The 26,852-nt window shown below is 41.0% G+C and overlaps 1 protein-coding gene across 5 annotated transcripts in view; it reads left to right on the forward strand.

The window, feature by feature from the left end:
* Positions 1-26,852, forward strand: part of KLF12 (KLF transcription factor 12) — a 503,891-nt gene that overhangs the window by 144,835 nt on the left and 332,204 nt on the right. For all 5 annotated transcript variants that reach the window (XM_062194091.1, XM_062194088.1, XM_062194087.1 and 2 more), the window contains one exon: positions 15,518-15,581. In XM_062194091.1, the coding sequence (XP_062050075.1) occupies positions 15,549-15,581 (33 nt within the window). In that variant the 5' untranslated portion in view covers positions 15,518-15,548. The remainder of the gene's footprint in view (positions 1-15,517; positions 15,582-26,852) is intronic.

Genomic DNA, 26,852 nt, shown 5'->3' on the forward strand with positions numbered 1-26,852 from the left:
CACAAAGTTTCTATCATCTTAGAAAATGTTTAAAAATTGAAGTGATTTGATTGTAATATTGGCCAAGTTTTCAAATGATCTCAGATTTGGAATTTATTTTCTTTTCCATAATTGGAAAATTTTCCTGGAATTACTCCTTTAGTTCAGAAATCCTGATTTTATTCTGTTTTTAAGAAGACAATATGAAGACTTCATTGCTTCAGTTGGCTTGCTTATCCATTTCCCACAGAGAGCGCGCTATTGTGCATGGTAGGAGGAGGTTATATCAAGGTTATCGGCAGGAATCATCATCTTAGTAATTGTACTTAAAGTCATGATTTTAAAATCTTGATTTTCCTGCTGACTAAGCTGATTACTTTTCTGTGCTTCCACATTTGTAAAACAAGAACAATAATTACAGAAAATGTGAGGAATAATGCGGGTTAACATGCAGTAGAGTAGTTCATATAATAGTCCTAGCATGGAGGAAATTCATATTAAGAATGAGAGGACTGGCTGGTGCTGCAGCTCACTAGGCTAATCCTCTGCCTGCGGCGCCAGCATCCCGGGTTCTAGTCCCGGTTAGGGTGCCGGATTCTGTCCCGGTTGCTCTTCTTTCTGTCCAGCTCTGCTGTGGCCCGGGAAGGCAGTGGCGGATGGCCCAAGTCCTTGGGCCCTGCATCCACATGGGAGACCAGGAGGAAGCACCTGGCTCCTGGCTTCAGATCGGCACAGTGCGCCGGCCGTAACGGTCATTTGGGGAATGAACCAATGGAAGGAAGACATTTCTCTCTGTCTCTCTCTCTCTCACTGTCTAACTCAGCCTGTCCAAAAAAAAAAAAGAATGAGAGGACTTCAAAAAAGTTCATGGAAATTAGAGCTAAGTTTACTGCAAAAAAATTTTGAAATCCTTGCATAGTGTTTTCATAATACTAATCTCCATGAATTTTTTGAAGACCCAACCTCTATGCTGATGCTAGGACCCCTTACCCCACCATAACTCTTACTACTGGGAACTGACACCACTCCTCTCACAGTTTGAATTTAGGTATTTGGTCTGCAGCTTTCCTCCCCTCTATCTGTCAAGATGAATTTTTTTTTTAATTAAACTTTTATTTAATGAATATAAATTTCCAAAGTACAGCTTATGGGTTACAATGGCTTCCCCCTCCCAAAACTTCCCTCCCACCCACAACCTTCCCCTTTCCCGCTCCCTCTCCCCTTCCAATCACATCATGATTCATTTTCAATTCTCTTTATATACAGAAGATCAGTTTAGTATATATTAGGTAACAATTTCAACAGTTTGCCGCCATATAGCAACACATAGTGAAAAAAAAAATACTGTTGGAGTACTAGTTATAGCATTAAATAAGAGTGTACAGCACATTAAAGACAGAGATCCTACATATTATTTTTTTAAAAAAATTAATTAATTTTCTATGCCATTTCCAATTTAACACCAGGGTTTTTTTTTTTTTCATTTCCAATTATCTTTATATACAGAAGATCGATTCAGTATATAATTAGTAATGATCTCATCAGTTTGTACCCAAGCAGAAACACAAAGTGTAACAACACTCTGGCCTCAGAATCAGCCCTTAAGGCATTCGGATCTGGCTGAAGAGCCCATGAGAGTATTGTAGGCATGGAAAGCCCAGACACCATGGAAAATTAAAAAAAAAGAAGAAGACCTAAATGAAAGATCTCTGTGAGTGAGATCCCAGTGGAAAGAACAGGGCCATCAAAGAAGGAAGTACCTTTCTCCGAAGGGAGGAGAGAACTTCCACTTTGACTATGACCCTATCGGAGTAAGATCAAAGTCAGCGAACTCAAAAGGCTTCCATAGCCATGGCAACTCATGACTAGAGCCTAGGGAGATTACTGACGCCATTAACAGGAGTGTCAAATTGTTAAGTCAGCAACAGGAGTCACTGTGTACTTACATCCCATGTGGGATCTGTCCTTAATGTGTTGTCTAATGTGAAGTGATGCTATAACTAGTACTGAAACAGTATTTGTCAAGATGAATTTAACCACCTTTGGAATCAAGTTAGAGAATTCGAAGGATTCTTTTAAAGTCAGGTATTTTAAAAATGATATAATACTTATTCCCTCATCTCCCTTTTAAAAAATGCTTGTTTTTATTTGAAAGTGACAGAGAAAGAGAAATCTTCCATACACTGGGTCACTAGCAAAATGCCTGCAACAGACAGCACTGGCCCAGACAAAACCAATAGCTAGGAACTCCATCTGGGTCTCTCATATGGGTGGCAGGGTCTCAAATCCTTAGGCCATGATCTGTTGCCTCTCAGGTGCATTAACAGGAAACTGGATCCAGAAGGAGAAGCAGGACTGGAACTGGCACTAGGATACACAGGATGCCGGTGTTGCAAGTGGCAGCTTAAACTGCTATGCTGCAGCACTTGCTCCTGAGTGATACTTTACCTAAAATAAAGAAGTAAGATTCTCCATGCTCACTGGAGAATGAATGATTAGTTAATTGCAATATTTTACTTGTGAGCATTTCTTAAAATTAAGAGTTGAAATTAAACTATATTATATATTCATAAATCTAGCACTGACTTTGGTATTTTATGTATGGCTACAAATTCAGATACTGAAACCTGCAGTTGGGACACTTTAGTTCTGTGATTATTGTTTAAAAAAATGCTTTTGGGGTCGCAAAAAAATGCTGTGGTGTAGCAAATATAGCCACTGCCTGCAGTGCTGGCATCCCATATGGGTGCCAGTTCAAGTTCCAGCTGCTCCACTTCTGGTCCAGCTCTCTGCTATGGCCTGGGAAAGCAGTAGAAGATGGCCCAAGTCCTTGGGGCCCTGCACCCTCGTGAGAGACCTGGAAGAAGCTCCTTGCTCCTGGCTTCCTATCAGGGAGCTCTGGCTGTTGCGGCCATTTGGGGAGTGAACCAGCAGATGGAAGACCCCTCTCTCTCTCTCTCTCTCTCTCTCTGCCTCTGCCTCTCTGTAATTCTGCCTTTCAAATAAATAAATAAATCTTTTAAAAAATGCTTCTGACATTGCTTGGCTAGTGCACTATTTTTATACTAGTTTTCAAAATCATTTTAATTTTTTAGAGTTCTTTTATTTTTATTTATGTAACTTACGTGGCCTTTATAATTTTATCTCTAGTTCGAGTTTTCTAGTGTCAGGCTGTGTATATGCGTGTATGCACATGTGTATCTAAATCAATGTTTTCATAGATTCATATTGTATAATATTTTGAAAAGTTTGATCTATGATGCTCAAATGTCAAAAATATCAAAAATCTTATAGGACTCAAAATAATTCAAGAAGACAATCTTAGATCATTTTCACATCATAGTTGTATTTTGGATTTAGCATACATAACATAAATCCCTTTATACAGAATATAAATATTTTTCTTATAGATATGCATTCAACAATTTAGACTTTCAGAATTAATTATATTGTTTACTTGAAATCGATGGGTCTTTTCTCCATACCTCAAGATTAATTTCTGTATTGATATCTCTCTTTTGGTAGAATAGGCTAATGTAATACATTAATTCATTCATAGAATTGTATTATATGCATGTACACATACACATATAAAAGATATATTTCCTTTGGTGTAAAACATTTGGAAATCCACGCTTACAGAATATATTCAGTAAGTTCATGGAAAATGCATGTTACACAAAGAACTGTGCATGGATTTTCAAAATTTTTGTACCAAAACCATTTAACCTTGGGGCTAGCATTTTGGTGCCGCAGGTTAAGCTGCTGCATCTGAGCTGGCATCTCATTTAGGGGTTCTCGTATCCCAACTGCTCCTGTTCTGATTCAGCTTCTGGCTAACGTTGCCTGGGAAAGTAGTGGGTGAAAGTTGAACTACTTGGGCCCTTGCTACCCATGGAGGAGGCCAGGATGGAGTTTCTGGCTCCTGACTTTGGCATGGTCCACTCCTAGAGGTTATGTCCATTTGGGGTGTGAATGAGCAGATGGATGGAATATTTTTCTTTGTCTCTCTCTCTTTAGTGTTCTCATATGTGTGTGATTCTTAACTCAAACTTGTATCTGCTGATCTCCAATACATTCTCTTTCCCTAAGTTACCTTTTCTTCTCTACTTTTCAAGATTCAGCTTTGTGTTACTGTTTCCATGAAGGCCCTCTGGTTTTCTTCAACTTCCCACCATAGTTTTTTCTTTCACTAGAGCGTCTATGATAATAAAGATGACATCTTGACATCTTCATACATGTTAAAGTATATTTTAAGTATAGTTATTTTCACTATGCAATGTGGCTGTGATTCCTAGTTTACTGAAATAGCTATGCATTTTATATTAATTTAATTAGATAATATATGTAAAAGCACCTAGTCAGTATGAAGTTTGTGGTATTCATTCAAAAGATGGTTGATATTGCTATCAGAATTACTATACTTAGGCCGGCGCCGTGGCTCAACAGGCTAATCCTCCGCCTTGCGGCGCTGGCACACCGAGTTCTAGTCCCGGTCGGGGCACCGATCCTGTCCCGGTTGCCCCTCTTCCAGGCCAGCTCTCTGCTGTGGCCAGGGAGTGCAGTGGAGGATGGCCCAAGTGTTTGGGCTCTGCACCCCATGGAAGACCAGGAGAAGCACCTGGCTCCTGCCATCGGAACAGCGCGGTGCGCCGGCCGCAGCGCGCTACCGCGGCGGCCATTAGAGGGTGAACCAACGGCAAAGGAAGACCTTTCTCTCTGTCTCTCTCTCTCTCACTGTCCACTCTACCTGTCAAAAAAAAAAAAAAAAAAAAAGAATTACTATACTTACTCATATTTGGCTCAGTTTTATTGACTGTGAGCTGCTTTACATCAGAGACCATAGCAAATTTTTCTTGAGGTCCTTGGTTCCTGGCACATAGGCACTTCATGGATGAATTAATAATAGAAGGTGTTTACCATGTAGCATACACCACTGTCACAAGTCAGTTACACCATTATTACAAGTCAGTGACTCTCACAATTGCTTGGAGTCTCGACAAATGTTATTTTGATTTTTCTAGTATTATTTAGTTATGAGAAAAGCATATGATAAGGAGTCCATTTGATAGTCTACTAATTTGCTCATTGTTGAGAAATCCTAGTTGATTAGGTATGTATTATGACAACCAGCTATGTGCTGTGGACTATATTTTGAGCCACATAGAGCAGAGATGATGCTGTCTAAGGGTAACAACTGGATTGGTACGTTCAGCCAGTCAAAACTATTCTCCAGGAAGGAACTCGGCAACGCGTAAGATATTCATTGAAATATCAGATAAATCCTCTTGTTTCTATATCACTATGTCAATATGTCAGTGAAACAAATCTGTTAAATTCTTTGATCCACTTTTAAATTTTATTGTAAATTTTACTTTTGTTAAGACTTCCCTGTGTTCGAATTTGTAAAGAGACTGTACACAAAAGCACCTTAAATACTTCAGCTGATATTTTCTAATTACTGTAAAATATTTTGGGAATGCAAATTTCACTTAAATGTCAAACACAATTAAGCATATGCCATTTGTTTTTCTGCTCGGGTTTTATAGTTTGATGGAATGTTTCTCCCACAATTTAATAAATATTTGTTTGATTTCATATGAATTCATTTAAAACTGGATCAAAACAACATACTTTAATCAGCTATTGTTATGATGGGCTAGAAAATAAATTTATTCCCTAAGCAAACTGTTCACTGTGCATCTGAATGGGATTCATCTTGTTGGCAGGATAAGCATAAAAGGCAACAATTCATAGGAGAGCCAAGTGTATACCTAGCACACTGAGTAAGGCACCACCTTTTTCTTCAGCGTGCCATGGATCTGTAGTGGATACAATCTTTTAACTGTTCGCCCCGTAGTGTATGTGTCTACGTTCATACTCCTTCTCTCCAGTGAAGCAGGAGTGAAATTCTTAGGCTGGGTGAAATGCACAGTTAAATGGTATCAAATATGTGTTTATAATTCTTTTATTTTCAGTTGCTTTCAAGATTTTTAGTTTGCTTTTCTGTGTACCTGCAGTACTGGGAAGTGAAGTAGAAATGAATTTCTGCCTTAGCGTACGGCTTTCTTCCTTCCCTCCCACTTCTTTAAAACCTTCAGCATCTTGAGCATGGGGGTTACAAATGCTTCTGATAGACAGGATTCAGAGAAGGATGTCGGTGTTCTTCATCTGGAAGAGCAACTGTGTGTGGCCAACCTTTTTTTTTTTTTTTTTGGCAGAATGTAGTAATACATTTGGTAGTACTTATGTGCAAATCAAATGGCACATGCTTGTATTCTGTTACAATGTAAATCACCTAAATTAGACACACACAGACAAAATTTAATCATCTTGTCAATCCTTTGCAGTACAAATCAGATTTTTGACTATGTGTGCCTGATAAAATGGCAATTACTCTTGAGTATGAGCGTAGCGTAAACTACTTTCCAAATCGTTACACTGAACACAATGTATGTAAAAGAAATGCTTAATTCATTTGCTATGGTTACTTTCTTTAAAGGTTTATTTGTTCTCTGGGTGCATAGAAGGATGGGTGTAATGGGTTGGAAGCTGAAAACAGACCAAAAGAGTCATTTCCATGTCAGTGTGTGTTTGCTTTACCTCTCCCCTCTGCAATGGGCTGTTTACTCCATGAAGGCCATTCTAAAATGGCTGTGTGGACTTTGGAGCATACCTGCTTCTAAGTGGGACCTTCATTCTTTTTCTTTTTCTTTTCTTTCTTTTTTTTTTTTTTTTTTTGTTTCTGTCTCCCTTGTTTTTACCTCTCATAATCATGAAGAATTCCTGAGTTGGAAGCACAATTTCAGGGAAACATAAACCTGGACACGGGGAAGGGCAATTTTACACCTGGAGAATTTTCAGCTGACCACATTCTAAGGAGGTGATTATTTCATGAGTTACTAATGACCTTTCACTTCCTTTTCTCATATCTCCGTTAGCTGTTGCATCCTTGAGTTCTCTTAATGCATAAATTATAAACACCATTGTGTGAGATCCTAGGGGGAGTTCCTGCTTTCTGTGTGTCCCCAGAGACCTTCCTACAGAAAACTAACGAACATGGCTGAAGGGGATATGCAAGACATACAACTTTGCCTGCCGTAACTCCTAGCTTGTTGCTAGTTTCCAGTAAGGTTTGATGTGGAAAGCGGAGTTTTGGCACTTTGTTATAATTTCAGAGGCTAGGGATGGGACTGACTTGTGTAGGGTACCTAATATGGACCAGACAGTCCAGTAAACACATTGTATACATTTTTTTCATCAATATCCCTAGCTTGAAAAGTGGGAGGTTTTATGATACTGGCTTAACAAATGCGGAAAGGGATAGTCCTAGTCTGTGTTCTGTTGCTGTAACGGAATCATGAGACTGGTGACTTAGAAAGGATGGACATTTATTTGATCTCCCCGTCCTGGAGCCTGGGAAGTTCAAGAGCATGGCATCAGTGAAGGCGTCTGCAGCTTCAACTCAGGGCACAAAGCAGAGGGAGCAAGCAGGCAGGTGGGAGAGGAGACAAGGCATGGGGACAGCCCTGCTTTTACTCATTCACTCCTGTGAGAATTAACTGGATCCCGTGAGAGCAGCATTAGCAAAACTTCTTAAATGTCCTTGTGCTTCTCAACACTGTTAGGCTGGGGACGAAATGTCAACACACATGTGAAGGGGACAGGCCATAGCCCAGGGCATTTGAAAGGCTGACACCTTGCCCATGTCAGCTGCTCCCACTTATTAAAGCCGACGTCCGTTCTGTCTGGCTTTCATACCTGGATCTTTTCCTTTGTGGCACAGACCCTTTTTTTTTTTTTTTTTTTTTTTTTGACGGGCAGAGTGGACAGTGAGAGAGAGAGAGAGAGAAAGAGAGAGAGAGAGAGAAAGGTCTTTTTTACGCTCCAATGGCCGGCACGCTGCAGCCGGCACATCGCGCTGATCCAAAGGCAGGAGCCAGGTGCTTCTCCTGGTCTCCCATGCGCTTGCAGGGCCCAAGCACTTGGGCCATCCTCCACTGCACTCCCGGACCACAGCAGAGAGCTGGCCTGGAAGAGGGGCAACCGGGACAGAATCTGGCGCCCCGAGCGGGACTGGAACCCCATGTGCTGGCGCCGCAAGGCAGAGGATTAGCCTGTTGAGCCAAGGCGCCGGCCCCAGACCCTTTTTTGCACAGGGTGGATGGAGCGTGGCACTTGTTCATGGCAGATCTTGAAATTCCCGTGTATGGAGTTCCTGCAGTTCCTTTATTGTCACCTTGGATTTCCTGATGAGTCGGAGGAAACAAAGTGGGATTTTATGCCTTCATTTTTGGAGGAAGGGCTGTAATATTAGAAATAGATTTTTAATTATAAAATATGTCCAAAAAATTACCCGCATTGAAGCTTTTCTTTACTCCATCAGATCTTAAAGAATGGCTTTGTGTGCTTCATTTTCATGGAAATTGGATTGTACCATTCAATGGAAATCAGATGCCTTTTATGAGAATGATTTATCTGGGAACTTTTCCTACCCTAATTGAAATGAAGTCTGTTCTCACTTTTATGAATAATGAGTTAGATGTATTTCATATGTAGGTTTTCCTTAGAATGTAGAAACAATGTGTATTCCAAATGGAAACTCAAATACTTTCCTCTGATGTGAGAGATGTCTCTCTTCATATAAACAGGATTTTCTGACTATTTATGGTCCGTGTTTAAAAATAGCCAAACAGCAATTTATGCGGATGAAGAGAGTGACGTGTGCCCAGTGGCAATCTGCATGTCATGCTCTACAAGTTCAGAAGAGAGACAGTAGGTGTCCCCTGTCACCTAGCAACCAGCATTCTGCTTCCTGTCTTGAGCTTCTCTTTTCAAGTCAAAACAGCAATGAAAACAGAGTTAGACTTGTATTTATCTCTAGAAAAATTAAGATTAACCTTAAAATATTTGGAGTTCCCAAGATAACTCAACGTGATATTAAAACAGAAATAAGTTTAAATGAAGGAGTAGAAAAGAAATACAGCTTCCATAGCTTTGGTGCACAGTGCAAGGTGAACTTGAATCTGTTATGCAGATGTATCTGCTCAGAGCCTCCCTGTTAAGTTTCCTAAGGGACATTAAAAGTTACGCTAACTAAAATTGAGTGTCTCTGTGAACATTACTTGTGATTTTTAAATCTTTATTGACTAATATAAGGTCACAAGTAATGAATCAAGAGATTTGTAAGCCTGAATTTAGAAAACAGAATTCCAAATGTGAGTGCTCTGTCAGCCCCAAAGTTCACTTTTCTTGAAACAGAGCAACTAAGTTTCCTTGGGTGGAAAGTGGAATACCCCGTGTAGTCAGTGTCTGTAGAGGCATTTAAGATGTTTTTCTTTTTATTTCAAGACACATAAAGGGATTTCCAGAGGAACTAGCAATAAGTATACTTACAGGTCCTGAAGTCCTTAATGTGTTAAACACTAACCTTTCAAGATTGAGCACACAGTAGATCATTTAAGATGTGACAAAGGGTGAACAGACTGGTACCATGGTGTAATGTAATGCCTGTACTCTGAGGTAATTATTTCAGAGTAACTCTTTATTTGTTAAAGTGGATTGCATCTACTTTCATTACGGTGAAGGTCATATCTGTTGTCCAGGGTATATTGTCTTTGAATTCTGATGGAAGCTGGGTGATTCTGTGTGGAGATTAAGAAAAAAAAAAAAAAGGATTAGAAAGTGACGAATTTAGAAAATCTCTCTCTTGCTTGCAGCTACTAAAGGAGAACAGGTGTAACTGGAATATCTCCAGACTCTCCTCTAAAGCATAAGTGTTTATTCAGGCTTCCAGGCAGCAGTATTTTTGTGTTGGAGTAAATTTAAGAGTCTTTCCAAGATGTAACATTATGCCTATTCTTGTTTCTCGTGTTTTTGATGTTGAAATAAGTGACGAGCGCTTGCATTTCTTTGACTAATGACAGAGGCAGATCATTTTTGGAGCCTCGATAGTGAGTGCTAAAACGGTGTGTAGTGACGTTTTAGATGAGAACCAGGGCCTTTCAGATTTCTGTGTCATGAGAAAATGTAGTGGATAATTTCTCAAATCTATTTGGCAAAGGTAAATAAATTTAATTTGGAAAATGAAGTGATAATTAACTGCGATAGGAAATGTGCCATATTCTTATTTTAGACCATGGCTTCATTTTGATAGGGATTTGGGGGACGACTCAAAGCCTCCTTAGTATGAATAAAATGAGAGTTTCTGGTGTATTTAAGTCTTTTCTTTTTTTCCTTGTTAAAAATGTAGGCTTTTCTTCTTCCTGTGAGTGGCTTTAATTGAGCAGTGAAAGTGGTCCACTATCCACTTGACCCAGAAAACCCCACAAAATCATGCAAATCAAGAGGTTCAAATCTTCATGTTCGCTTTCACAGAGAGAAACTGCCCAGGCCATCAGGGCACATCTGGAAAACCAGCAAGTGTCTGAAAGATGTCACCTTAAAGAAGCAGTGTGTGCCATTCTGTCGTTACAGTGGTGGAACTGGTAGTTGTGCCCAGGACCAGCCGTGGGGTGGATTCACGGATTGGTGACCCAGAAAGAGTGCTGAGTTTCTGTTTGCACCTGCTAAAAAATGCAGAGGGTGATGCTGAATGAAGGGTTTGGATATAGATTCTGTGGTCATTGAACACATCCAGGTGAACAAGCCTCACAGGATGTACCAGTGTCCCTACAGAGCCCGTGGTTGGATTAATCCATACATGAGCTCCCTGTGCCACACTGCGAAGATCCTCACTGAAAAGAAACAGGCTGTTCCTAAGTCAGAAGAGGAGGTGACACAGAAAAAAGAGATATCCCAGACGAAACTAAAGAAACAAATATGTGGCCGGTGCCGTGGCTTAACAGGCTAATCCTCCACCTTGTGGCGCCAGCACACCGGGTTCTAGTCCCAGTCAGGGCGCCAGATTCTCTGTCCCGGTTGCCCCTCTTCCAGGCCAGCTCTCTGCTATGGTCTGGGAGTGCAGTGGAGGATGGCCAAGTGCTTGGGCCCTGCACCCCATGGGAGACCAGGAGAAACACCTGGCTCCTGGCTTCGGATCAGCGCCGTGTGCAGGCCGCCGCGCGCCAGCCGCGGTGGCCATTGGAGGGCGAACCAACGGCAAAGGAAGACCTTTCTGTCTGTCTCTCTCTCTCACTGTCCACTCTGTCAAAAAAAAAAAAAAAAAAAAAGAGAGAGAGAGAGAAAAGAAAAACAAATACGTATGACTTGGGAATCAATTTAGCATAAAATAAATGCAACTTAAAAAAAGCTAGGCTTTTGATGAAAAAGCGATGAGTGTTATGTATATAGCACTGAAAATTTTGTAGATTGCTGTGCAGACATTGCTTCCATTAGAGTAGGCAGGAGAGAAAGAACAGGATGTGTTATTCTTGTTTCTGTGGGGAAGAGAGCTGGGCCTCCATGAGGCTGAATGAGTTGTTTAAAGTCACTCAGACAGTAGATAACAGAGAGAGATGAATGACAGGTCTTCCCACCCTTCCCCTGTGTGTCTGTTGTCTTGCTTACCTTCATCTGTGCCACTTGAAGTATGGGATAGGGGTTAAAGGGCAAGAGTTGGATCTTTGTTTCTGTTTTTGTTTTTCGAAAAGACTTATGTATTTATTTGAAAGGTGGAGTTCCAGAAAGAGGTGCTTTAAAGAGAGAGGGCGAGGGAGAGGGAGGTGGGAGAGAGAGAAAGAGATTTTCCCTTTTGCTGGTTCTCTCCCTAAATGGCTGCAGTGGCTGGGACTGGGCCTGGAGAAAGCCAGGAGCCTGGAGCTTCATCAGGTTCATGCAGGAGCCTGAACACTTGGGCCATGTTCTTCTGTTTCCCTGGTGCAATAGCAGGAATCTCAATTGGAAGTGGAGCAGCTGGGACTCTAACCGATGCCCAAAAGGGATGCCGGATTTGCAGGCAGCAGATTAACCTGCTGCACCACAACACTGGCCCCAAGAATTGGATCTGGGGCACTGTTTTAAGATTTTGAATTGGATTCTAAGCCACAATTAGTATTGTAGCAGCCCCTCCTCAGCTTTAAAACATACAGAAATATACATTTAGGGTGGACGTTGGTTGCAGGGACTGGACAGCTGCATTTCGCATTGGAGTGCCTGTTTCAAGTCCTAGCCCCACTTCGGATCTAGCTTCCTGCTCGTGCACACCCTGAGAGGCTGCAGGTGATGGTGTGAATATTTGACTCCCAGTCACCACATGGGAGACCCACATTATGTACTGAGTTCCTGACTTTGGCCTGACTTGGCCACAGCTGTTATCAGCATTTACAGAGTGAATCAGTAGAAAGGAGAACTCTGTGTCTCAAATAAAATGAAAATAAAAATAAATAAATCAAGGAATGATACAATTAAAGTGTAGGTGGTTGCAAAGATAGTTGGTAAACTACAGCTAGCCATGGACTAACACGGAATCCATAAGCACCCTGACATGACCTAACTTGTTACCTTGGGGATATAATTTACCTCTGATCAATTTCATTATTGTCTGGTGCATCTTAAAATAATGCACGTGCTCAACTCACAGCATTGCTTGTGTAAAGAAAGTTAATATTAGGGTATTTTATAAATCCCCAAATGTTATAAAAATGTGTGATACTGTATTCTGTATAGTTCACATAATTTAGAGTTCATTTCAGTTTGCAGACTTATGCTACCTAACAATATAAATTATAAAATGAATACCAAAGTTACCTGGGTAAGAGAGATCTGATTAATAATTAATGTAGAAAGGAGTTATGTTGATTATCTTCCATTTGTCATTATTAGCTTCATTTATTCATTCAGCAAGCATTGGTCTCCTAAAATTGGCTAGGCCTTCTGCTGTATGTTGGGAAAGAAAGAGGAGAATGGCACCATGTTAACCCTTCTTTCTCCAGGCGGGAGTATAAATTACTGTGGCTAGGTGCAGTGGTCTAGGATTCGGATGCCTGGCTGAGGGCTGGGGGCTGAGTGGTGGGGCTCCCCTTGCTGACGAGAGGCTGTCTGCGTCTGCCCAGACAGGGCTTTCTTTCCAGGTGTACAAAAGCATCCTCTGGCTACTAGGGTCCTTGGTGTATACAAGAACTATATGGAAGGTGTTTGAATGCTATTGGTAATGAATCACAAATTATTATACAAAAATTAGGGAGGAAATAAGGATGTGTTGCTACAGTGGAATATTAAGAAATTTAGACATGAACACATTTTAATATTATAATAATATATATTATATAATATATATTATTATAATATTAAATATTATATTATATTAATATTAAATATTAATATTAATTAATATTAATTAATATTATAATAATATTAATATTAAATATTATTATAATATTATATATTATATATATAATATATAATAATAAAGTATGATCCTCTCGTCCCTTGGTGTCCTGGGGGGACTGGTTCCAGGTCTCCCCTCAGAGCATGTATAGATGCTCAGGTCTTTATATAAAACGGTGTATTTGCAACTGACCTCTGATGTTCTCTCGTGTACTTTAACCATCTCTGGATTGCTTGTAATACCTAATACATGTAAATACCATGTAAACCGTGTTCCATTGTTTAGGGAATAACGACAAGGGAAAAAATGTCTGGAACATATTCCATAACAATGAAGTTTTTTTCTTTGAATACTTTCTGTCTGAGGATGGTAGAATCCACAAATGTGTAACCACATTTTGAAATATGACAATGGAAGATTGAAGCCAGTTTTGAAGTAACTTGTACATTCTGCTAAGAAGTTGGAACTGATTGGGTTAGATATGTTTTTAAAGACTAGAAAGCACAAAAAGTGTTTGAGAACATAGTGTTTTTGATGACTTTTTTAAGTATTTCAAAGGGTGCCCTATTATGGTATCATAATGTAGAAGAGGATTGTACTCTGTATTTTAAGAGACTATTTCTACACTGCCACTATAATTAAAATATTGTATTGACTTTTAGTAGCATTTCTAGTAGAAAAAGCTATAGTACATAATATGGGGTAGGTTTTGAGAAGACAGGGAGAGGGGGAGAGAGATTGATTTAAAACTTTATGAAAAACAAAGGCTAGTTCATTTCATAAGCCAAATTCAGGGAACTTGTGAACTCGGCTTCATTTCAATTTATGGCTTTTTGAGTGAGTAAGTTCTTTTTCTGTACAAATGTATGGAAACACACACAGGAAGCCCTGCCCAGTGCTACAGTATATAGACTTTGGCACAAAATGGGAGCCGTGAGGAACTCCAAGGCGTCTCCTCTTGTGTGTAGTTCCAAGTGAAAAATAAAGGCAACTGTGCCTAATAAGCTGGCTCAACTGAATGCCAAAGAAAATTTGCCTCATGAAATGGAAATTCTGAAGGAGGTTACATAATGTTGAGAAAGAGTAAGTGGGAAGACTTGCAAAACACTTCCAAATGGGGCAAGTGGTTTATTGTAAGGACTCTCCAATCCAGTAATATTTAATTACACTGCTGAGATGTGCAGGGTCCTGGAGTTTTAGGACCTTACATAAACCACATTAAGTATTCAATTTATATTTACAAATGGACTTCAAAACGTGTGTGGAAAAATGGAATAAAAAATAAGTTGATTTTGATCTAGGTTTTTGTTTTTGAAATCTGTTTACGGTTTTGTTTATATTGCGTATCACTTTTTTTTTTCAGAATTGATATATTAACTTTTTTTAAAAGATTTTATTTATTTGAAAGGCAGAGTTTCAGAGAGGCAGAGGCAGAGAGAGAGACAGAGAGAGATCTTCTATCAATTGGTTCACTCCCTTGATGGCTGCCATGCCTGGAGCTGGGCTGATCAAAAACCAGGAGCCAGGAGCTTCTTCCGGGTCTCATATAGGGGCAGCGGCCGAAGGACTTGGGCCATCTTCCACTGCTTCCTAGGCCATAGCAGAGAGCTGGATCAGAGGAGGAGCAGCCGGGATGAGAACCACCACTCATATGGGATGCCGTTGCCACAGGCAGAGGATTAACCTACTGTGCCACAGCGCCGGCCCTGGCATATTAAGTTAAAACTTAAAAATTAATTTGGTCTTGGCCAACAGGGAGCCATCAAAATTATTTGTATTTGTGTTCCACACATTTGCTTCAACTGTAAAGACAAACAATTCTTCAGAAGAACAGCATTCCTTTAAAATCTGGTTTCTAAGAATAAGTGCTCCTATTTGGGTATTTGTGACTTTTCTTTCATTTACTAAGCTACATATAAACAAGTTTTTGCCATTTTCCTCTTTTACATTGTTTTATTCTCCCTTTCCCTCCCCCGTCTCTTTGTCTAGGTCTTGCTTACTTGGTACCGGAATCTTGTCCTAGTATCATAGTTGCCGTTCCTTCTCTGCTCTGTCAGTTCTCCCGTTGCCCATTTACATGGCTGCTAAGGAACAAACAAGAAAACAAAGCACAGAAAAAACATTGCTCTTTGTCATTTTTATTTATGATACTCCACTGATCTTAAAGAACTGTAGAATTAAGAGAATTGTGGGTCCCCCCCCCCCTTTTAGAGGAAATTAACAACTTGTAGAACTTTGCTTATTACATTTTTATGTATGCTTTTCTCGCAGGATCAATGTGACTCCGGAAACAAATGGATGAATGAATATCCCTATGAAGAGGAAACCAATAAAGGTTGGTTATTCAGACTTAACAGCTGCACTCAAACTATGACTTTGAGGTGTAGTTTTGGGCAGTTGTGGTCCTTATCTGAATGGGAGACGGAAGTTGATACTAACACGTGGACATCACTTTATTAAGTATAATTTTTCTTCTTAAACCTTCGTAACAGTAGAGACATTCATAAGATGGCAAGTCATTTTTGTACAAGTGTAACTATCACTATTTTCTAGACATAAGCTGGTATTTTAAATTACCTTCCAAATGAGCATTACCAAGTGATAAAGCACTTGCTCTGTCTGATCATTTGGACACAAAACCCAAAGGTGCAGGCTTTGCGGCCCATGCAGCTGTGGTCTCAGTGCCAGCACTGCTTGGACGTGGGCTGCTCTCAAATGCAGTCCCCTTTGCCCCTGCCGTGCCTGCTTCCATCAGAGAAGAAGGAGCTTTGTGTTCACTGTGGCTTCTCACAGACGACAGTGTGAGTTAGGGGGAGGTGAGACACCCGTGGGTTTCAACGGTACCCAAATGCTGGGCCTCACTTTATTTGTGGAACTTACTTGAGCTTTTCTTGTACTACAAACTAGATAGAATATTTAAAAATCCAAGGGGACTACATGTGAAACCATCTTCATTTCACAAATAACATTTTTACAGTGAACAGGGCTGGTACAGAAGCATGTGCCTCTCCTTTCTCCATAGAGCTGCGCGGCACAAACAGTTTTGTATTTTCCTTCCTGCTTTATGCTTGCTACTTTCAAATACTTGTACATCCTGCTGTGTCTTTTTCTGCCAGCCTACTTTCACAGCTATAAGTGATTTTCCAGGTTTTATATTCCACTTACAATTGCCCTCTTCCGTCCTTGCTGATAAAATGGCTCATTTCTAGTATTTAGGTCTGCAAAGGCTTCAGAGAGAGAGAGTCTTGACTGAGAGATGGTGCAAGAGTGACTTCTGGCGTCAAGTTCTTTTTCGTGACCTCAGTGTTGTGTACGTGCATTTGCTGTGTGAAGATTGATTGTACTGTGTACTCATTTGTGTGTGGATCAGTGGTTCTCTGTGAGGAGGAGAAAGGGAAGGGCCAGATCTGTAGTCTTTGTCAATTCTTGTAGTGTAAATGTTCCCTGTGTGGCCATGTTCAGTGGTTTACCCACCAGTGAGTTGTAAGTTTCCTTAAAATTGACCAGCTGGCTCTCATGGGCTGCTTTGAGCTTGCTCCAGCACACCACTGATAATTCCATGTAGACAATAAAGTTGAAAGAATTTGTAGGTATTTCTTAAGCCTAGTGGCAAAGATCATGAATTTAAATTGTCTTACCCCGTCTGTATATAAGCATGGGAGCATTCTTCAGTTGTTGCAGAATGTATTAACCTTTCCTTCATGGATGGTGTTGCTAAAGCATTACTGTTTTCATTCACTTGTCATTAGCTTTTTATGTTTGAACGGATCTGCGTTAGCTTTGCATGTTTATAAATTTTGGCAGTGTCATTGTTCTGTAACTAATTTTGTGATGACAACTGAAGATGATTACAGAGAATCATCGTGTTATTACTTACCCTGAGGATAAACTCTGAAAATATTATCGTAGTTGACTTTAATATATGTGGTTCACTCTAAATGATCATAGCTCATAACTCATGAACTCAAAAGTCTTTGTAGAAGAAGGAGTAATAGTTCATTAATGTATTTGTCCCATTGGATTATTTTCTTACTCTGTTTTTTTTTTTCCTATTTTTGATCCATAATTGTAAAATACGTGGATACTTGTTTTTCAACCTGGGTGGAGTCTACTTCTGTTTTAAGAAAGTCTGCGTTAGGGGCCGGCGCCGCGGCTCACTAGGCTAATCCTCCGCTTGCGGCGCCTGCACACCGGGTTCTAGTCCCGGTCGGGGCACTGGATTCTGTCCCGGTTGCCCCTCTTCCAGGCCAGCTCTCTGCTGTGGTCCGGGAGTGCATTGGGGGATGGCCCAAGTGCTTGGGCCCTGCACCCCATGGGAGACCAGGAGAAGCACCTGGCTCCTGCCTTTGGATCAGCGCAGTGCGCCGGCTGCAGCGCGCTGGGCACGTTGGCCATTGGAGCGTGAACCAACAGCAAAAAGGAAGACCTTTCTCTCTGTCTCTCTCTCTAAATGTCTACTCTGCCTGTCAAAAAAAAAAAAAAAAAGTCTGTGTTAGGAAGAAAGTTGCAGGGTTTGAAAATTTATCTTTTCTGCATTTCAACTATATTGACAAAGTCAACATTAAGATGACATTTTAAAAATGCCATCAGTGGAAGCAGTGTTACCACAATCTGCATAATTGAAAAGGGATTTGAATATGGCTCTTAAAACTGTTCAGCACCTTTTCAGTGCCAGTAGTAATAAAATCTTGCCAAGAGCCACAGAATATCATGCTGTGCCTCTCTGTTTAGGTTCTAAAATTTAAATAGCCTCCTTGGGATTTATACAATCCCTGTTGTGTCCATACCAACAGTCTTGTAGGAGTATCCTTCATCTGGATTCTTTTTAAAAACTCTGTATTTGTGTCAAATTCTTTTACTCAACCCTTAAGTTTTTTGGCTTACTCAGTTACATTGTACTTGAATTTGTCCCTTTACTGTGTGTCAGTAGAAGACATCAAATATATTCGTAAGAGATGCTAGTCATGCATTATTTCCTGTTCTTAGCAACATCAGCATAAACTCTGGTATATGGACTCTTTGGTGTAAGTAAGCAGTTGGTCTCACTGTGAATATAGTGGCTTTCATGTGGACCCGGCTCTCTGCTTTCCTTCCTCGATTTGGCTGCCATTGCAGTGTGTTTACTCAGTGCTTCTCAGCAGCTGGCTTGGAGCAGATGCCCCAGTCACACACCTGCCTGTGCAGTAGTGCGGCTTATCAGACGTTACAGGAAAACTTCAGCTTCGCGGGTACCTCTGATGCACGGCTGCTTCACCCTCTCCGCATTAGCAGCTTCTGTTTCTTCATTTGGAAATCAGGGGGCAGTGGGGCACCTTTCTGCTGATGTTTTCATTCCATACAACTAAGGCTATGTTTCATGGTGATGGACAGGTACAGTGTGACTACTTTGAATTTCTTTTCCATGAAGTTCCAAGGCTCACACTTCACGATGGATAGAAGGATTGTAGTACCTGCAGCCTAGCTTTTCTTCCATTGTGAGTGAGGCAGCCACAGGTGCTCAGAAAGCCACAGTTCAAGCAAATGAAATGCGTCATCGGCACTGCTCCATTCTGCGTGTATGTGGTGTAGCTCTGTGGGCAGTCAACGAAGAATCAGAAGAATTCAAATCTTAGCCCTGAAATTGTCTGCGTGATCTTGGGCAGTGGCTGCTGCTTTGTGATTTCTAATTGTCTCATCTGGGAAGTGGGGCTACTTACACTGTCCTACTTATTTCAGTAATTGTCATGAGGGTGAGAGAAACCAGGACCTATTTGTGAAAGGATTTAAATCTGTAGAGTTCTGAATGTGTGCATGGAATGGACATTATTTTCATTGCATGAATGAGTTCTGTGACATTGTATGATTTCGTATCACGAAATCAATCATTTCGAGAAATGGAGATGGCTCAAAGGTCACTGAGTTACCGTGCGCATCTACTGGCTGTTGGAGCTGGTTGGTTACTTAAGCATTATGTTAAGTACTCCTTGCAATTTCCTATTTCGTGTTGCCTTCATAGATTATAGTTAAAGTTCTGCCTTTTTGTGAGTCAAATCATTGACTTTGATAATGATGCAAACTAGTTGATACTTAAAAGAATTTCTTAAAATATCCAAGTTAGATTACTCTTCCGTTAAGTCACTTCAGCTTTGAATATCTCATTTTTCTTACCTAGAAGATGAGAACAAAATGATATAAATGGATTTGAGAGAGATTATGGAATCATTGAAGTAGAATAGTCGAAATACCTTTATTATTTGAAGAGATGATGCATTGCTCATGTTAAAAACATTAAAATATGCAAAACCACCCTCACCTCCCCACATCACACCATTTATACAGTTGGTGAACATTACTTGTAGCATCTCTGTGTGCCACTGTGCAAGCAGGGACAGTTTTATAAGTATAGGGTCATATTCTTTGTATTTCTAATGAAGAGTATTACTTTTTTCTGTTACTTCTAGTGTAATGGAATTAAGGAATGTGTTAATTTCAGATTAATGTCCTTTTACCAAAATGATGATATTAAGAGATAAGAGTACATGGCTGGTGTTGTGGTGTAACAGGTAAAGCCATCACCTGCAATGCTGGCATCCCATGTGGGTGCTGTGTCCCAGCTGTTCCAGTTCTGATCCGGATTCTTGCTAATGGCTTGAGAAAAGCAGCAGAAGATGGCTCAAGTGTTTAGGTTCTTATTACACACATGGGAGACCTGGGTGAAGTTCCTGGCTCCTGGCTTTGGCCTGGGCCGGCGCTGGCCATTGTGAACTAGTCAGTGGAAGATCTCTCTGTCTCTTTCTTTCTCTCTGCCTTTTAAATAAATCTTAGAAAAGGTGAGAAAGAAGGTGTTGTGTGTGTATGTGTGTGTGTGTGTGTGTGTTTTCTCAACAAGGCAATTTCTGCAGAGGGCTGCCTAGCCATCTCTAAACTGAGATAGAGCTCCAGGTGGGTGGTCTGCGCAGTATTTTACTTTTTTTTTTAATTAAAAAAATTTTTTTGAAGGTGAACAGATTTCATGTGTTTCATATAACAGGTTCAGAAGCATGAAAAAATGCTCGGGTCATTAACCATCAGGGAAATGCAAATCAAAACCGCAATAGGTTTTACCTCACCCCAGTTGGAATGGCTCTCATACAGAAATCAACAAACAACAAATGCTGGTGAGGATGTGGGGAAAATGTACCCTAATCCACTGTTGGTGAGAATGCAAACTGGTAAAGCCACTGTGGAAGACAGTATGGAGATACCTCAGAAACCTGAATTTAGGCCTACTGTATAACCCAGCCATCCTGTACCTGGGAGTTTACCCAAATGAAAGAGTTATCTGTACCCCCATATTTATTGCAGCTCATTTCACAGTAGCTAAGATATGGAATCAACCCAGATGTCCACAACTGATGCCTGCATAAAGAAAATGTGGTATACATACACTATGGAGTACTACTTAGCCATAAAAAAGAATGGAATCCTTTCTTTGGCAGTAAAATGGACACAACTGAAAACCATTATACTTGATGAAATAAGCCAGTCCCCAAAAGACAAATGCCATGTTTTTCCTGATCTTTGGTAACAGCACAAAAAATGTAATGCATATGAGCAAAATTGACACTTCGAGATGCAATGATTGTTTTCAGGCCTTGTGTCCACTGTTGAGGAACAGCAGTTCCTTCTGTTTGTTGAATACGTAGTATAGGATTACTCTTATGAGTATACAATAAACTGAAAGTAGGTCACTGTAAAAATTAAAAGAATAAAGAAAGGAGGGAACATGGGAGCGTGGGTGGGAGGGAGGGTGGGGTGGGAAAAGAGGTTTTGCATTCTATCAGTTCTTTCTTTGAATTTAACTTTAGACAGAATCTTTAGGCTTCCAGCTGTGAAAGCTGGGAGAATGAATGGCGTTTCTTTCTAATTGCCTTTTCTCACTTCTTTTATTCTTCCGTAAACATTCAGGTTATTAACATTTAGATTCTCATTGTAGCTGTTGCTATCAAAGCCATTTAGTATTTATTGTATTTCACTCAGAAATAAGAAAATCTGGCTTTGCTAGTTTGTGGTATTTGATATCACTTTGAAGCCTGAAGCAAATTGGTCTTTCTACCTATTCTTGTTTTGCTTTTGGGTCCAGGGTGTCTGTGGGTTTTTTTCTTCTTATTTACCTAAAAATTCAGTAACTTCATCCATTATGTCTTGGATTTTACTCTTTGAGATGATTTTTTTTTTCTTTGGGTCATTCTTTTCACGTCTGGGAAGTGGAAACTGCTTTTATGGTGGGGTGTTTTAAAAATTACATTCAAAGTATACTTACTATTTTTTGGAAGCTCTGAAAATTGTGTTTTTGCCTTGGTTTTCCATATCCGTGATCTTCATCTTCTTTCCCTTCATGTGCTTTCCTATTGAACAATTTTTCTTACTGTGTTTTTAGCCAAATTTTTAATTTTTTCCTAAAGTGATTTTTCATCTATGTACTATTTTCATAGCTTTATCAACTTATTTTCATCTCCTAGTTATCTTCTCTTTTATCATTTGAACCCTTGTACTTCTTTTTGAACCTACGCTTATACCTCTTCCTTGAACTTTTCTTTTGAAAGAAAGATTGTTCTAACTCTTTTCTTATTTTTGGAGTCTGAAGACTTCCGAATTCCAAATCTGTTGGCTTGGATAATTCCTCCTGAGATGTTTGCTCTTTCCTGGCCTTCGCTAGCATTTCTCTCTTGCTTTTGATATTTGCTGCTTTCCTGCATGGTTCCCCCATGGCCTCTCCTGATTGTTACCCAGCATTAAGTGGGGCCAGTGTTTGCCAAAGTACTGGGTGAGCAGGGGCACGGATGGTTTGCTTAGGAGATAGAGAAGTCTAAATCTTTGATTAGAGCTTGTTGCTTTGAATGCGATCTAAATCAAGATTCTATTTCTGAAATCTCCCCTCTGTTTCTATTCTATGGAAAAGCCCTTTCAGAAAAGGGCTCCTGTTTCCCTTTCTCCCCCTCATCCAGTCAAACCAACCCCCCTCCCCCCCACCCCCACCCCCGTTGACACTGGAGCTGGCTAGCCTCTGTGAATTGTGTTTCCTGGTACTGTGATTGCTCCCTTAGCATCACTCTCTCTGCTTTCTGAGATATTGATCTGTGTCCACTTGATTATGCCAGATGCCTGTTCTAATCATAGGGTCATTGGATAGGCCGTTCATAGCTGTGCTTTTTACTTTTAGGAAATTCTGTGTTTTGTTCAAGATCTGAGCAGGTGTGTGTCAGCTCCCAGTGGCCTACCAGATTCATGGTATCGGATAGTTACACTTAGGCAGTTAAAACATGCGACTGGTACTATTTTTTTTCTTTTCTTTCTTTTACAAAAAATGGAGTTTCTCCCCTCTGTTTTGTAGATTTGTTTTAGAAGCTTTCAGGGGTTTTTAAAGGAGTGGTATAAAAATGCCTTTACATGGCCACTTTGAATAAGTGATCTTTAAAAAATGTGATGTATTCATTTGAGAGACAGAGAGTACGCTAACACCCACCTGCAACTGGTTCACCACCCAGTTGCCCACAGTGGTCCAAGTTGGGCTGAGGCCAAAGGCTAGAGCCAGGAATTCAGTCGATCTCCGAGGAACCCAATAATTTGAGACATCACTGCTGGCCTCCTAGGTTGGCATTAACAGGAATCTAGAGTCTGGAGTCAGATGTGGGAATCCAACTAAGGTATCCCATATGTGATGTGGGTGGACTAGCTCCTGTAGACTGAATGCAACTCCACTAAGTGACATTTTAAACTCATTTATAGGATACAGGCTTTAATGATTTAAAAACATGGCTCTGGGGCCAGCACTGTGGCATAACAGGTTAAAGCCGCAGCCTGCAGTGCTGGCATCCCCATTTGGGCACCGGTTCAAGTCCCGGCTTCTCCTCTTCCGATCCAGCTTTCTGCTATGGCCTGGGTGGCCCAAGTCCTTGGGTCCCTGCACCGGTGTGGGAGAACCGGAAGAAGCTTCTGGCTTTGGATTGGCATAGATCCGGTCATTGTGGCCAACTGGGGAGTGAACTAGCGGATGGAAGGAAGACCTCTCTCTGCTTCTCCTCTCTGTATAACTCTTTCAAATAAATAAATAAATAAATCTTTTTTTTTTTTTTTTTTTTTAAACATGGCTCTGTACTCACACTGCTGGTTTCAGTCCTGGTTCTGCCGGTGCTTCACCTTGCTTCTGTATCTTAGTTACCCCATCTGATAGGGGATGATGATAATAATAATGCTGACTCCATAAAATTGTGGTGAAGGTTACATGAGAAAAAATTACCAAAGTGTGCATTTTGCCTAATAGTTACTAGTAGTTGTTTAAGTGGCCATTTTTAAAAAAAGTATTTTATGCCATGTTAGTTTTGTTTGGAATGTAGTCAGTTTGACTTTAGTATTTGTATATCTTTGCTCTTTTAGCACCACTTTAGCCTTTGGCTAATATTTGGATTTTTTTCCCTCCTCTTTTACTAAAGAATAATACTGGGGTGTGCCAAGTGTTCTGCTTTTATACTAGTTTCCAGTTGTTCTACTCTGTGTTGACAAGTAGTACCTACATCTGGTCCTCTCTTAGAGGGAATAAAATTCTGGAAGGCACCAAGTACGCTGTGGTAGGTGGCATGCACATTGTTGGTTCCTTCTTGAGGTATTGACAACTGCTATCCTGTAGTGAGTTTAAATTCAGCAGCCCTCTGTGTGACACTGTTTGTCAGACACTGGGCTGCACACACTAATTATATTTAGACCCTGCCCTCAAGGCTGCAGCATTTTAGGGACAGGCAAATGAGTTACTCCACGTTGATGTGATTAGTGCTGGAGTCTATTTAATAAAGCCTAGGGAGTCAGGGTGTGAGCTATGGGAGACCTCCAATATGAAGTTGCATTGGAGCCAGGCTTTGAGGGATGGTGTGACATTGACTGTAAGAAATAGGAGCAGCTAAGAACAGTTAAAATCTTTGGCCTAAACAAAAATTATTTGTAAACACAGAGGTATAATTTCTTTAGCCACAAAAGTACTTTACAAAATTACCTCTTGAAGTTAAGGATAAACTATAGGGCTTGTCCTTTAAAAAGTGCCAAAGTTTCTCCTGGAATATGTTAAGGCTCACTTATGTGTCCAGATGATCCCCTGCTCCCTGTCTGTCTCTGCCTCTCTGTCTCTGTCCCTGTCTCCCTCTCTACCCCTCCTCCTGTTCACACATTTTCATTCTCTGGCCAGTTGATTATCGTGGTTCTAGAGCTAAGCTTTATGTCATCATATTTAGAGTACTTTCCCAAAGTAATCTATGTAATATATTCTACCAGAAAATTTCCAGAGTGGTCATAAAAATGATATGAACATCTTTCACATGTAACAATTTTAAACAGTTTTTATGTCATGAGAACTTTATCTTATTTGAACAATATAGTAATTGGTTATCAGAAGCACTTACTGAAGTATAATATCTGGTTGGTTTTATGTGATCAACACCTGTACATTGTGGCAACAAGCTAAAAAGAAGATAAAAACATCCTCTTCCCTCTCCTAATTTTGGCTGCTCTGTTTAGAGAATTTTCTTAAACAAAAGCATGAGTGAGTATTGACTCAACAAGTACAGTTGTTTATCTTGTACATAATTCTGCCCTTCAGCATACGGGTGGCCTAGTGGAAGTAAGGCTTCCACATAGTCTCATTTATGAATTCAGTGACTGGTGGTGTGCCACATGCTGCCTCAACTGTAAGTGCCCTTAGGGCAGGAGCATTCATAGGAAAGTGAGTTTGTTTTTTTGAAGAGTTTTTATTTTATCTTTATAGCTGCTGTAACAGCTGACCAGGAATGACAATTTCAGAGGAACACAAATTTATTATCTCACAGTGCAGAAAGTCACCTGGGCTAATGTCAAGTGGCGGGCAGGTGGGGCTCCATTCTGGAAGCTCCTTGGTCTTCATTGCCATGCCCTTTACAGCTTGTCAAGGCTACATTGGCCCCCTCCTCCATCTTCACCAGCTGTGTTGGGTTCAGTCTGTCTCCTCCCATCTTCCTGGCTCTCCTGCACTACCTCTATCTTCCTCATTGAAGGGGCCTTGTGCTTACCTTGCACTTATCTGGATCACTGAGGCCCCTTTCCTCATTTTAAGGCCAGATGATCGGCAGCCTTCTCCACGACCCTCAGTCCCCTTTGGACTGGAACCCAACAGAGGCTTCAGGGATTAGGACATCGGTGCCTTGAAGATGCCATTCTGAGAGCCATCCATCTACCCCCCACCCTTTCTCTTTCTCTCTCTTTCGTTCTCTTTTGTTCATTCATTCTCTTCCTTTCTGTTTCTCTCTGTCTCTCTCTCCCTCTCTCTGTTTCTCTTTCTTTCTCTCTTTCTTTATCTTTTTCTTTCTCTCTCTTTGTCTTTCTCTTTCTTTTGTCTTGATTTTATTTTATTTATTTGAGAGGTAGAGTTACAGACAGAGGAGAGAGACAGAGAGAGGTCTTCCATCCACTGGTTCACTCTCCAAATGGCTGCATCGTACGTAGCTGAGCTCATCTGACACCAGAAACCAGGATCTTCTTCTGGGTCTCTCACCCTTTAATTGGTAGATTGCTTACCCTAATTTTACATATGACAGCTATGTCTTTGTGCCTGCAAAACCAGATGAACTACTTGTAGACTTTGTTGGACCTTTAGGCCGGCCGGGCAGGCAGCTTTGTTTCTGTGTGTCGTGATCTTCCATATACGATGGAGCTGAAAATCCAGTTTCAGAGAACATGGTGCGTCCTACGCTGCTGTGGTGCTGGCGGGCATTTGCAGCGGGCCCTCTGACGGCCACATCGTGTATATCTGTTAGCGGTGACTCGGCAGCCATCATTAACGGGTAGTTGAGTGGCTAGCCGACAGCCAGTGGAAGAGACACAGGATCGCTCCGATGAGTGAGATCCTCTAAATTTCAAAGGATTGTTTTCAAAAGTCATTTTTCTCATTGTTTTTGTTAGCACAGCGACAAAAGCCTTCTCTAGTAACCCATTGCCATCCAGCACAGAGCGAATATGTCTAAGAATGCAAAGTCTGTGAGAGTGGACCCTGGCAAGATTCCAAGCTCTGCATCACAGAGCGACTCCGTTAATCGGAGTGCTAACAGCTGGGGTCCAGGGGACACGTTAAAGCCCCCTTGATGAGGAGAGGCTGGAGGATCGAGAGCGGCCTTCTGGAAAGTTGTCACTGCCAAGATTGTAAAGGAACAAGCAAGCAGGAGATAGCAGCACAGCGCCTGGGATCTGGGCCCTGACTCTGGTTGCAAGCCTCTCCTTACTGTTGGGCATACCGATCAGCCCTGGCTGTGGGCTCTGCAGCCTGCTGCCCGAGCCGGTGCCTTTCCCCCTGGTCAGACTGAGCCCTGCGAGTTCCCAGGGGCTCTCCAGTGTCCTTTCTGCCATGGGAATCCTGGGACCTTGTGATAAGTGCTTTTTTCATCATCTTAGGTTGGGAGCCTAAAAACTGCACTGATTCTCCTCTGCTACAGGGCCTGGTGGATGGGACTTCTTGGTCCCACTCAGTGGCTGTTTGGGGGCCCAAAAGCTGATGACTGGAATCATTGGAAGGCTCTCATGGATGAGTGTGCCAGTTGATGCTGGTAGTCTGTTGGGATCTCATCAGGCTATG

Source organism: Lepus europaeus, chromosome 6, assembly GCF_033115175.1.
Source record: "Lepus europaeus isolate LE1 chromosome 6, mLepTim1.pri, whole genome shotgun sequence".
NCBI lineage: Eukaryota > Metazoa > Chordata > Mammalia > Lagomorpha > Leporidae > Lepus > Lepus europaeus.